The following is a 14,379-nucleotide window of genomic DNA, read 5'->3' on the forward strand; positions in this document are numbered from 1 at the left end:
GCGTGGGGCACAGCTGAGTTCTGCTCCCCTCCCGCTTCCAAGAAGGACAGTCAATAATTGCTGGCTGCATGACACCACTTCTATCAGTTCAGTCTTTGGGTGTTTTGCTCTGTACAGTCCTCACTGACTTCTGCCAGCTTGGACTGAGAGACCAAAGAGACATCAAGACAAATCCAGCCTCAGCTTCTGAAGGAACATTAGGACATCCAAGGCCAAGCGAGTCCAAGTCACAAGTGAGCAGTTTGAGGCTACAGAGTAATAGAAAGCCAGTGTAAAAAACATAAAGCACACAGTTACCCCTAGGAAAGTACAAGACAAATGATACCTCAAGCCTTAAAATTGTGTTTTTCAGCTTCAGCTGTGCTCAGACAGTGGAATACCTGAGCATTGCTGCAATAGGAAAATACAAGCCATAGCTGTTGTCACTGGCACAAGACACTGCACACAGCATGGCAGAAAACAAAACTGTATTCACTTGTCAACAAGTCAGCTCTGCTTCTATTTTTACTGCTAGAAAGCAGGAACAAGTTCTGCAGTAAATTAAATCCATCAAACCATGGGAGACCAGAGACCAGTCCAAAGTATGATGCAGGAAGTCTTTGTTAATAATACTCACACCAAAATCTGAAACCAACATTTTGGTCTTGGACACCTCAAGTGAAAGTGCAATTAATCTTCATAACAAGACTTCACATCCTGTTTTAAATGACAGAACTTGGAATGCATTTGGTATTGTGGTGAAAAGATACGACTGGATGCTGAGCAAAGCAGAATATCAAAATATTGAAATGCAAATTCTTATTTCTTTCCAGGGCTAAGATTTCAGTAAGATTAACTGAGTAGTCCATAGCTGTTTTCTGGCCACTGATGTGACCTTTGTGACATTGATGATGCCAGCATTATACAGGGTTCTACTGCCGTTTAAATTTTGTAGTCATGCATGAAGTTCTTATTACTTAGGTAGGATCACAAATTAATGCAGGGCAAAAATCCATCCACCTAAATCTGTAGTGAGCATTACCAACAGCAGACAACTGGACCTAGGAATAAAATCCCAATTCCCAGAAACCAAATTCCCTTTGACATCAGCTAAGCCCAGCTCTCCCCGCGAAGATCCCCATTCAACACAACTACCCGACCTCCACCCGCCGAAGTTTCAGACCACCATAAAACCATTTATTCTCTGTCCAGAACGCGATGTTTCCCACGGGAGCTCAGCAGAAGAGAAGCTCTGCTGCCTCACCTGCATCAGCAGCCGTGACCAGCAGCAGGTACTGCTCCTTGGCCTCGCGGTCCAGGCTGCGCTCCAGGCGCAGCTCTCCGCTGCCCGACAGCGTGAAGGCTCCCTCCTCATTGCCAGCCACCAGCACGTAGCTCAGCCTGCTGTTCAGCCCCTGGTCGTCATCCCTCGCCACAACCTGCACAAGCAATGCACACAGAACAGGCATCAAGGACTGTGATGTTATATTGGGATAGAGGAAGCGTTCTCTACGGTAATAATCCAAATGAACAGGCTGAATCAATGCAAATGCTACAAGTATAAATTAGCTGTAATTGGAAACAAAAATACTTAACACCATGGTGGTGGATTTAAAAGTGTAGTCTGAAAACACTAAATAGTTGGTTATTTATTTTTCTCAAGTGTAAATACAGTAAGACTGTGTTGGGGCTCAGTGAAAACCTGGTATAAGCTAAGCTGTGTATGAGAGCAAGCACTGCACGTCCTGCTGTTGGATTCCATTTAGCTCTCTCTCAATATTTGGCACACAGCATCATCCCATGTAGGCAACGACCAGATTGAGAGATTTGTTGCATGGAAGTTGAGAATGAGATGAGAGGATAGAGCAGACTCTCAAAGTCCCAGTGGAGGTGTGAGGATAGGCAGAGAAAACACAAACAGAACTCCAAAGAATAATATTAACTTTTGGTAACAAAAAAACCCACCCACCCACACAAAAAAGAAAACAAGACAACAAAGACTGCAAATTCAATTAAAGCCAAGAGGCAACTTCTGCACTGTTTTGCCCTTTTTTAATTTTGAACGAAGGACACTGTGTATTAATACCATGTAGGCATGCTAGTAATGGTCAGAGACACATATATATTGCTGAATAAATGTATGTACCCACCTGAAGGATAACTTTTGGGAGCGTCTCTAAATTCTCGGGGACGTTCACAGAGTAGGGGGAAAGCTCAAAGGTGGGAATGAAATCATTGACATCCTTCAGGACAATACTGACTGTGGTAGTATCAGTCCTGGGGCTGCTCCCACGGTCAGACGACTGAACGGTCAGCGTGTAGGAGGGCTTCTTCTCTCTGTCCAAAGGCTTGGCCACAGTGATCACCCCCGTCACAGAATCGATCCGGAACTCATTGCTGGCATCCCCGCCCACGATGGCGTAGCGGACCTGCCCGTTTGTCCCCTCATCTCCGTCAGCAGCCAACACCTGGATTAAATCCGTCCCTGTCAAGGTATTTTCTGCCACCTCCACCTTGTAAAGCTTCTGGGCAAAGAGCGGGTTGTTGTCATTGATGTCCAGGACGATGACCACCACATCCGCAGACGAAGAAAGCGACGGCTGGCCCTTGTCTGTGGCTACCACGGTCAAGGTGTAGTTGGCCACAGCCTCTCTGTCGAGCTCCCCGGTGAGCCTCACCTCGCCATCGATGGTGCCGATGCTGAACTTGTTTCCTGGGGGCGGGAGCAGGCTGTACTCGATGTAGCTGTTGGGACCGCTGTCGGGGTCCGTGGCCTGCGCTCTGAACACCACCGTGTCTATGGGCGTGTTCTCGGGCACGTAGGTCAGCCGGGGCGAGGTGAAGCTCGGCGGGCTGTCGTTCACGTCCAGCAGGATGATGGACACCTGGGCCGTGCTGGTGTACCTGGAGGCTGGCAGGGGGGCCATGTCGTGGACCTGCACCACGAGGCTGTAGAAGGACTGGCTCTCCCGGTCCAGGGGCTGCCGGATGCTCAGCACCCCGCGGCTGTCGATGCTGAACTGCCCCGCGCTGTCCCCGGACGCGATGCTGAAGGACAGCTGGGAGTTGGGACCTGGTTGGGCAGGGAGAAGAAAGGTAGATAACATGACTTCGTTCCACTGGTACCCCCTAAGTATCAATGTTTCCGGCCTCATTTCCACAGGAAATTTTCCTTCATTTTCCCACAGAAATAAGGACTGTACAACCATGTTGAGTGTTCAGCCTCCTCACCACCACTTTTTGAATCCACCTGTTAATTTCAGCCAAAGTTTCACAGTGCAGCAGAAGCCTTGAAATTGTTATTTTCTGACAAGATAATATACATGAAAGAGAGAGGGAAGATGTTAATTGGAGAGGCCACAGAGGGAACGCTTGGCAGGGTTCATCTCCGTTTTTCACTCAGCAGGAGCTCCACAGTGGCATCACAAGTAATTTTTCCCCATCTACAAGAGTTAGGGATAAAGGATTTGAAGGGTTTTCCTTCAGAAACCAAGACTCAGTCGTTCTCTGCTCACTGAACATCTGGTTTCCTCCATTCTTCCCAGTTCAACTAAGCAATGTTATTATTAATGTAATTATTTCATGAATTTTTCCACTCAATTAAAAAAAGCCACAAGCAGAAACTCCCAAGCCTAGCTGGAGCAAGCCAAGAGTGAATAGTGGGGAAAGGTATGCTTCCCATATAAGGCATGGTATTCCAAAATATCAAATGAACAGCCCTCACTCATCTCATGATCAAAACATAACCAGCAATTATGGTCAGGGGAGAGATTTATCATTCCAGTAGGAGAAATGCATCCTGAACCTGGGACAGGGCAGTGAAGTATCCTTTAATATTCTTTGTGGGAAATAATGTGGGCTACTGCATCAACTCCACGGTTCACTCTAAACGACTAATTATTGGGAACACCCAAATGTGGAAGAAGTTCTCTCCTCCATCTATCTTACCCCTATTTTAATTAATTTCAAAATTGTTCTTGCTTTGCATATTCAAGGCTATGTTTAGGATTAGTAAATTAACCAACCATTACTTACTAATTTACCTCTCAAACTAGCTTGTTCATGCAAAGAAAGCTGCCCACTTCACTGATTGCTGCGCATTTTGTCATTTTACTCAGAAGCTCTTTTCTCTCTGAGTGAATTGCTTTGATAATAAAATTATCCCTGCATTAGATTTATCAATCTCTGCTGTTTATTATGCTCAGACTTGAGAAGTCTAGTCTTATGTGTCTTTCCCCCAGTGGCTACTGTAATTGGCATCTTTCTCTTTTTTCCTGTAGGAGTCAAATTATAAAATGAATAGAACCAAACATGAAAGACAAAATATTTGAATGCAATTAAAGAAATTAATACATTTATCTGCCAGATAATAGTGTTTCTCCATTACTTTGATCGAGTGAAGGATGGTGAGACTTTAATGCTACTCTGCTTTTTGTTCAGTTGTATTTTCAAATGACCAATTATATGTATGAAATCCTTGATTTCAGTAAAGTACTTTTTTGGAGATGGGAAGGGTTTGGGCCCTGCAAAAGAAAATAACTTTACGCTCTATTTCCCCCTCTCCCCTCCAGTGTTTTCTATGGTGTTTATTCCTAAGAAAAACTTAGTTTGTTATTCCTTATCTCACCTCCATGAACATTTCATTCTTTGTCCTGTATTCTCATAGGTTTCCATGCTGCTAATGCTGATATAAATTAAACCATGAAACAGAAGAATTGCCTAAATATCAGTGGAGCCAGGAAGGGCACTTAATGAACTATTCTCTAATTTAAACACAGCATGTCAAGCTGGCATTGTCCACCTCATCCATTCCCCCTTCCAAGGTTTGGACTTGGGCTTTTTTTAGGGAGAATGCAGGGACATGCTCTTTGCTGAACCTTGGGTTTATTTAATCTGAGGGTTCATCTGATAAAACACTGAAAGGACAGACATGGAGTCACCAATTTCATGATAACATTCCTTTAAAGGGTTTTGTTTCTGTTTTTATTTATTTACTAATAAGACTAAAACAAAACCCAACAAAACTGCTTCCTCCCTGCCATTCTATAAATACTTGTAAAATTCAGCTGGGAAATTACACCAGCTTTGCCTGGAGGAATACCTAAGCAAAATTTTAACAAACTGACAAACATGTGTGTGCCTTCCTCTGAGATTTTTCCAGTTAATTCATTGTTGAAAAAATAAAATCTGAATTTCAAAGTGAATCAGTCTAAGGTAACTGAGTTCTTTCATATCTATTGTTATATTATTAAATATCCAAGAGCTGTAGCTGATATTTGCTATGGACCTGTATATGAAACAGTCTAAGCTGAGATAAACAGCTGCTGTTTCCCAAGGGGTGTGCTGAACAAGAAAATGAAAATTTGAGTATTTTCACTATCACCAGGTTTCTGCCTTTTATCAGTATTTATCCTAAAACCATTGCCATACCTCATTATAAAACAATGTCTTTTCAGAGCTCTTTTGAACTATATGATCATGTAACATAAATAATCAACAAAATTACATTTGTATTGAGTGCATTATCTGTGAGCACATGGAGAAGAGTATAACACTAGCACTAGCTATTTCTGTGCTCTAGATAAACATAAGACAACACGAGATAGCAAGTTTGGGCTTGAAACAGAAACAACAATAGATCATAACATTTGCTTAAGTTACAGTCCTATGGGAGAACTCAACCTGGCATGCTCTTGGAATTATATTTCTGCCCTATTAATTTTACATCCAGCCTGCTAGGAAAGCAAGCGTGCCAGAAAATATAAAAGGCAAGATATCTGACTTCTCGTTGTATTGTTCCTCAAGTACTCATTTGCCTCCTTAATAACTGAGTGTGTGATGAATTGAGTTGATATGCCAGTGCTATGATATAGCTCCCATCCACTGTGCACAGATGGAAATTAATGTATGGGGTGCAAGAGAAAAGGAAAACAGACTCATAATAGCAAAGTGAAATTAACTTCCAAAAAGGTCTGAAACCAACTGCTGTAGTCCTGACAGGAAAATAAGATATGAAAGAGGAGATAGACACAAACCTATTTATCTACAAATCTGGAGGAACAATCCCTTCCCTGGGTATGCATGATACAAGCACAAGCTCCTCCTCCAAACTGTTTGGTTTACATAAAATAAAAGCCTTAACAAGTGTGGTGAAAGAGGGATTCATGCAAAAACAGCCAGTATCACAAAGTTATGACTTCTGATTTGTTGGCTTATCCTATGGAATCTCTTCTCCCTTCCTCAGCTCGATCTCAAAACCAGTTACAAAATTTTTACCATGGAAAGTTCCATCCATCAGCAGAAAATTTATCTCCCCACAAAAATGTTGGAGTCCAACAACTCAGCATTTCCTGAGGAAAAACTGCTTTGCTGAGCAAGCTGGAGAGGTTCACAGACAATTTAGGTGCACAAAGAGGGATTCCCTGAAGCACATAGGTGCTTTGTCCTTGAAGCACATTTCAGTGTGAGACACTTCCATGGGCTCCACTGAGCCCCTGTCAAGTCGAGAGGAGACAAGGCTGCTCAACATGTCACAAAAATAACCTTCACCTGTAAAGTCACTGTGAGTTATGGAGAGTTTTGCATTAAGTTACACAGGGTAATGTCTGTGGACACTTCAGAAAATGCGGTACACGATGGAACGTTGTTTATGCATTTTAAGGTCATATTGTGTAATACTTCTTTGGGCACAAACTGTATGGCAAAATGGTTAAGCAAGCTATAAAAATTGTACCTTTTACACTCAACACATTAACGCCCACTAGATCCCATAAATAATCTCAATATTAAAGCTCATTCCAATGGAAGTTTTCCTAAGATCTCTTTCAGTATGTTTTTTGACCTCCACTATCAACAACTTGTACGATAGACTTCATGACAGACATAAAAGTTATAGTGCATTTAAGATGACTGCAGATAAAATCTGATATTACCACAATCCCCTTCAGCATTTTTAACAAACTTTCAGAAAAAAAGCTTGGCAGACTGAGGTCTAGTTTAAATGTGAATTTAGGCACACGAGAACAGCAACTTACAGGTAGCCCTGATTTTCCCTTTTCTGAGTAAGTCTAACACAGAGGTGAAGCATGGATTTAGGAGCACGGGCATGGAATGTCAGGGAGCTCCTACCGTCATCGGCGTCGGTGACGCTGAAGTTGAGGATGGCAGACCCGGGCGGAAGGTTCTCCATCAGGGAGGTGCTGTAGGAGGCCATGCCAAACACGGGCGGGTTGTCGTTGACGTCCAGGATGTTGAAGTACACCCTGATGGCGGTGGACTGGCCGCCCCCATCCTCAGCACGCACGGTGAGGATGTAGTACTGCTGTGCTTCGTAGTCCAGGGCCCGGGTGAGGTTGAAGACCCCGGTGACGGGATTCAGGAAGAAGATTCCCTCCTCATCATCCTCGCTGATGGTGTATGTGATCTCCCCGTTGATGCCCGAGTCGTCGTCGGTGGCAAGGATGGCTGCCACCAAGGACCCTGCGTGGCACAACAGAGCCAGCTCAGCATCAAGCAGATCCACAGATGAGAGATGCCCTCCCAGAGAAACTGAAGCCTCAACACTGTCTGAATAACTATTGAAAAAGGTTTTCCAAGCTGAGAGAGACATCATATTCTTGCTTTTACTCAAAGAAATGGCCAGGAATGGTTTTTATCGTTATGCAGACTAGATATCAACAGGGGCAAAAATACCTTTTGTCCTGCTAGGCATTGCCTTAGTATGACTCAAAGGACCCTCCCTTTTCTGCAGACAATCACAAGTTCTGGAACCTTCCAGACGTTTCTTTCCAAATGCAGAACCCAATATGTGAGTACAAACCGCACAACCCAGCTCTGCTTTTTGAAACAGAGCCTTTGCAGGGTAACTGTGGTTAGAAAACTAGAAACCCTATAGGGGTCTGTTCTCCGCTGTTTTCTGAAATTCAACACCCTGTGAGTTGGTGCCAGTGTTTTCATTTCTGCATAGCTGACCTATCTGACTAGAGTTTGGAAATCAAGTGTCACTTTTTAGTATTTCGAACACTAATTATAAGTAAGATCAGCTCACTTCCAAGAAAAGAAATCATTAGGTTTCCTTTCCCTGGAACCAGATGAACTACATGCAGCACAGTTAACTACTTTCAAGCAACGGGATAATGAAAACTGCTTAAATCATCAGAAAAAAGAAGAGTGCTGTAACCCCCTTTAATCCAGCTGGATATGCTGATATCTTTCACATCCATTTGATGATCTCAAGCTTTAATGTTTCTTTAACTGCAAGGGGAATGGGAGTTACTCTCTGGGATAGAAAGTGGAACCTCAAAGGGGAAACCTCATGGTCCTTCCCCACTGGGTGAGCCTGCCAGCTGCTCCCAGACTTCTGGAGAGCAGAGCAGGAGAAGATGCAGTACTTTAATGCAAAATCAGCCTATTTGTTCCTTCAGCATCCATCACTGCTGAGCCGGGTATAAAGCACTAATATACGCCCTGTAAACAATTAATGAGAGAAATCTTATTTTAATGTGGAGGGAATTAGACTTGCCTTTTCCAGGGTTATTCCTGCTGAAACAGACTGTGACTCAAGGCTCTGAGAGAAAAGAGCATGGCTGGGGATCAGCAATCAAAGCACTCTGTGCTATACAGACATCTCAATTACTTCCAGATCACATTCCTGAGGCACAGCTGATTGCACTGTAATTCTTTAATGTGAAACACCACCAAATTTTGGGACACAGACTGTGGGGCAGAGTGCAAAAGTTGGAGGCTTGGGGGTAACCTTAGTTGAAGACTCCCACGCTTATAGAAACCCTAATAAAAGCTTGAAAGCTAAAACCAAACAATTTGCATCTCCTTGGTTTATTCATGTTTTAGAGTAAGTTTCTAACATGCTACTGGCAGATACTGCTTTTGTACTAGCAACCTGTATAAAATCTTGGAAGTAATACTCATTTCTCACCTGGAGACATGTAATAGAGCCCAGTACTTGAAAACCTTTTTTTGATCTAAATACTTTTTAGTTTACAACCTCCCTTTGAAGCACCAGAAAGCACTCTCGCATCCAAAACCAGCTTTAAACGAAGAAAACAACCGCGCGAGCATTTCCACTGTTTACCTGGAGCGGCATCTTCTGGGATGTCAAAGGAGTAGACAGGCTTGGAGAACTTGGGGATGTGGTCGTTGACGTCGCTGACGGTGATGTTGATCCTCACGTCCGAGGACTGCAGGCCGTCGTCGGCGCGCACCAGCAGCGAGTACTTGGAGCGGCGCTCGCGGTCCAGGCGCCGCGTGGCCACCAGCTCGCCCGACTCGGGGTCAATGTGGAAGCTGTCGTCTGCACCGCTGATGATGGTGTACGTCACCAGGGCATTGGCTCCCTAAGCCAGAACAGAAGTGGTCAGATCGCCTCGCTCGCCAGGAAAACCACATCATAACTCGCAGCGAGACGAGGATCGTTCCAGGAACCGTGCTCGGGGATTATTTTTCAGAATGGTTTCCTTTAATAAACAGCTTTCCTGCCCAGTCCCTGCTTCAGCCCCACATGCACACAGTTTTTATTTATGAGATGTGAAATGATGAGATTACCCAGATACTTTGTGCCCCACTCTTCAATCAATACCAAAAAACTCTGTTACCTGTTTTAGTTTGAAACCAGCATCACCGAGCAGCGTGACCTCTTAAAACAAGAATAAACATCGATCCTTATTATCTTGGAAGGTTAAATTAAATCCCTGCCAGTGGGATCAGCTCTGCCTTTCTTGCTGTCTGGAGATGGGATGGAGGGAGCAGGAGAGGGAGGAAGGGAGGCATGGAAGCCGGGGGATGCTTCCATATGGCAGCACTTCCAGCCACAGCTCATGGTCAGGAGAAACTCATGGAGGCTGTGCTTGCAGCAGCCCCTCAAAGGTCAGTTTCTGCATGGGAATCTTTTTACCCATGAAAATAAAAAAACCCCAGAGTGACAAATCACACATCATTAAAATCACAGTTCTGATCTCTTGGGTTGTGCTGCAAGTCAAAAGCATTTGCTTTTGGGTCACAAAATTTCATTTATTCTTGGGGGAAAAAAAAGAAGCATTCATGTGGACTTAGAGCATTTCGGTTGCAAGGAAAATTAAGGAAAAGTAATGTTATATAGAAAAATGTCATGTATTTCTTTTTGCAAGACAGGCTTAAGGACACTGAAGGTTTGGTAGCCTCTAACATCAGATACAGCACTCTAAACCCTGTGTGCTGATGGTGCCTGGAAATGCAAGCAGATATTTACTGTGCCCTCCTCTGGTGCCAGGCCAGAGCTCAGGTTTGACAGCTGAAACATGCTGCTGATGTGCCAGTAACATTCTGCAACGAACAGCAGATCAAAGGGATAAGGTGGAAAGGAATTCTAGGGCTGTTTCAAATGCTCCTGCCTAAAAAAGCAAATTAACAGGGATAAACACCTGCTTGTGTTTGTGAGAGGAGAGACAAGCATTAGTTACCTGACCTTACCAGAGTGCCCCATGCCAAACTTTCTCTCTGGGGCTCTCTTTCAAAGAGTCAGACTGAGCTAACTGATAAAAGGAAATTTAGAAAGAAAACAGGCTTCAGCAGGTGCAGTGCTCCATCTGCGTGCTCAGGTGTGCCTAGGGGATGCCACAGGCTTTCCTACAATTGTGTGGCTTGGCCACCACATCTCATGGGAATTTTCAGAGTGATCACATTCTTCACCTCATGTTTCACCAGCCAGAGTCCTCCTAACACAGTGCAGCTAAAGCCACAGCCATGTGTGATACTGGTTTATACTCTGCCCTCAATATAAACCCTCCCCCTTCAAAAGGCAAGGGGGAATAAAACGGGATCTCAGCCCAAAGCTGCACATCACTAGGAAAACTTGGGCTCCTTGTATAGAGTTGGAGTTACAAATGCTCTGGCAGGGAAACTGAAATCATTCCTTTTGATAAAAACACTGACTGATTTCTCTCTAAGGTAACAAATCACTTCCCACTGGATGCGGGAATGCGATTATTCAGAAGGGGTAATAGATATGGGAGAGTTCAGGAATGGTTAAAGAGGCTGGAACACTATTGCTATAACCTTAGATATATTTGCCATACCACACCACAGAGGGGTAGCTCAGTGTTTACCACTTCCTAAAAGAAAGACAAGCAGCTAGAATTTTTGTTACACAAGTGCACCTTTCCAAAATCCTGGGTTTTGTCTGTGTATCAGGCTGCTACTGGAAAACAAAGGGAAAACCAAAATATTTACAACATATTTGCACCATTCCCGGGGGTGTTCCCATGGCTCCCTCTCTAGTAGTAAGATTAAGTACACCAATTAACAATCACAGGAAGATTAACCAAGCTAACACAAAAAAGGCCAGCAATAAAAGTCTCCTAAGGAGGTTGAATCACCCTGTTATTGGAAAACAAGAACTGCTTGCTGTTGTCAAGTGTAACTCTGTATTTTAATGACAACACAAACTTTTTGTATGATTATATTGACTTTTTAGTCGTTCTCTTCATGGAAAGAAATAGTTTGAGCAAACAAAATTAACATGATTAACATTTTTATAACTTAAGTTTCTAAAATAAATGAATGCATCAACAGCATGGTAGTTTCTTCATAGCACCTTATTTGCAGCATTCTCATAATAATGACTCTCAGAGGGCAAAACTCTTTTGCAAACAAATTCATGTACAGAGCACACATTTTACCATTATTTCTTTTCTCCACTTTTTGGTAAAATAAAAACCTTCTTTTGGAAGGATAATATTGGTCTTTGTTAGGTCTAGTCAAAGGGCAAGCAGGCATTATCACAGTTTTACTTGTTCTCCAAGGCTTGTCTCAGATTAATTTTATTGCACGCCTTGGAACTGGGCTCAACTACAACATCTCGGTTCCAAAGTTAGCTTAGAGCTCCACAGTACTGGACAGAACTTTGTGAATGACTGCCATGATTCCTATGGCCAAACTCACACAAAGGGATGAAGAAAAGAGGTAAGATCATGTCCAGAATAGCACTTTTAGCACCAACATTCAAAACTGAAATCCTGCTCCTACCTCATCAGCATCCATGGCTGTTAGCTGCAGGATTTTAGATCCATCCCCTATGTTCTCCTCTACAGTCAGGTCAAGCATGTCTGTGGGGAATACTGGTGGGTTGTCATTGATATCCTGAAGTGTTATTTCCACCTGTAAAAAAGAAGGAATAGGAAAAAACTGGAATGAGCACTGGACATGGATTGAACCTGAACGTTACTAATAAAATAATTCTGAAAGAAATCAGGTAAATTGCTCTTAATCACATGAATTAGCACATTCCCAAATCACACCAACAAGAGGAAAAGCTCGTCCGGATATTAAAATTCCACATTGTCATAAAATACTCCTAGGAAAACCTCTAACACAAATAAAGTTAATTTGACTTGTTGATAGCAACTGATTTTAAATGGTCCTAGCCTAGTTTATACTGGAAGAGATCCACTGATAGACTGTCATTGTAATCCTCAAAGTCGGCCCCTGGAGAGGAACTGCCAAGTGCCGGGGCAGGAGATCGTTCAACCATTAAATGCTGCCTGACATAAAGATGAGGTGGTGTAAAATTCTCTCTGAAATGTTTATGTATTGGCAACTCTCCGTTCTGAGAGGGGGAAAAAACACCCTTGCACTTAATATATTTTATAGCAAATAATCTGCTTTTCTCTCTCTCTCTCAAAACTTCCCTCTAATTGCAAACATAAACGTTGCTTTAGGAGCACCCACTAGCATCTACTCTCCTTGACTATCCAAAACCCAACAAATGTTCTCTTCACGTGCCATATTTGTATGCCTTTCCAAGGAAGAATGACAGTTCCTGAAAGGTTGTTTTGTGATCTTTATCCCTAGTTTTTCATAAGCAAGATTGTTGCCCTGCTGATGCTAATCCAAAAAGATGCAGAGCTACATTTTCTCTTGTTGCTGGGTCTGGAATGTAATATTCCAAAATAGAAAAAGAAGACACAGCTGTTTTACATTTATCATGGAAAAAAAAAAGTATGCTTTTGGACCCAAAATAATAAACAGTCACCAAACTCTGAAGACCCTACTGAGGAGAAACTGAGTAGCTGAAAGTACTAAGGAACACAGCAAGGCAAAGATATGGATGACTTAAAGAAGGTACCTGGACTGACAGACAAAATCTTATTTATGCTACAGTATCTGCTATGCCCTTATCCACAAGGACTCTCCAGGCATTCAGCTGAAAATATGGATTGGGCTACTCTGGATAATAACCAACACAGGCATTTCTGGTGATCCAAAGTCTGTAATTTCTGCTGTCTCTAGTCCCCTGTCATAACATTTTCTTCTCTGTTCTGTCTTCATAGGGAGCACCAATTGCCAAACTGTTTTGACTTGATCACCAGGATGATCCCAAACACAGAGGAAATATTATATTAATATTAGTGTAACATTAATATAATAGCTATATGTGCTGGAAGTGGAGACAGAACAAGGGTCTTTTACTGAAGGCTGTAATTTATTTATCCCCTATTCCTTTGGACACTCAAAAATGGTACAGGAAGCAATTCACAGCCTGAGACAGATCAACCCAGAAGGTTTTGTTGTTAAATTTACATCCCTGACAGCAGAAACACAAGGAGTGCTGAGCAGAGCATCACAAGCAGCGACTGACAACCAGCTGACCAGACACAAACTTTGGGAGAAGAAGCCAGCCTAGGTTGGTTCTCAAGGAGACTGGGTGACAATCAATCATAGAAACGGGAGAGATGTGGTAGAAATGACAGATGAAGGATTTTTGCCAGCCCTCCTTGCCCATGGAATGGCACAGCACACTCCTCTTCTCTCCTCCCCAAGGTGCAGCATTTCCCCAGACAGGGCTTCAAGGTAAAGCAGCTGCACAGCTCTGCAATTCATCCATTCCTACCATACATGTCATTCACAGCTCATGTTTCAGCTGCAAGTGACATTTCACCACCAGAACCCATTTTCACGATGAGAAATTGCCCTTTGTACAAATGATGTGAAAAATATGTGACAGCTTCTGGGGGGTTTGGGGTAGGAGCTGTGCATTGCCTACAGCTTGAATAATGTGAAATAGCGAGGATCCAAGAACACAGATGGCCAAGGGTTGGGGGACAAATAAGTTAATTATAAAGTCACATTCCAGGGAAGTGTAAAAAAGAAGAATAAAAGAGGTAATTTTATTCTGAAAAATCAGTTTACAAGCAAACAAAGAAACTGTATTTTATATCAAAGATGTGCTTTAGATGGTGGAAAAATAAGAAATTCTCAAATAAGGATCAGATTTTTTTTGGAAAAGAATACAACATTTTTAAAGAGCATTTACACCATGATTTATTACTTATCCAAAAGGCTTAGATAATGTGTATTGCTTCATAATTCACCATTGGCTAAGTCCAATTAGCACCTGTGTCTAAAGCT

The 14,379-nt window shown here is 42.8% G+C and overlaps 1 protein-coding gene across 1 annotated transcript in view; it reads right to left on the reverse strand.

Annotated features, from left to right (window-relative positions):
• The window catches only part of FAT4 (FAT atypical cadherin 4), a 119,540-nt gene that overhangs the window by 46,484 nt on the left and 58,677 nt on the right, over positions 1 to 14,379 (reverse strand). Inside the window, exons 2-6 of the mRNA XM_054283824.1 lie at positions 11,998 to 12,129; positions 9,071 to 9,332; positions 7,108 to 7,458; positions 2,130 to 3,052; positions 1,244 to 1,418 (exon numbers count right to left, since the gene is read on the reverse strand). Coding sequence (XP_054139799.1) covers positions 1,244 to 1,418; positions 2,130 to 3,052; positions 7,108 to 7,458; positions 9,071 to 9,332; positions 11,998 to 12,129 — 1,843 coding nt within the window. The remainder of the gene's footprint in view (positions 1 to 1,243; positions 1,419 to 2,129; positions 3,053 to 7,107; positions 7,459 to 9,070; positions 9,333 to 11,997; positions 12,130 to 14,379) is intronic.

This window comes from Melozone crissalis, unplaced genomic scaffold (assembly GCF_028551555.1).
Source record: "Melozone crissalis strain CALT ecotype California unplaced genomic scaffold, PUWL_Pcris_2 ptg000039l_1, whole genome shotgun sequence".
NCBI lineage: Eukaryota > Metazoa > Chordata > Aves > Passeriformes > Passerellidae > Melozone > Melozone crissalis.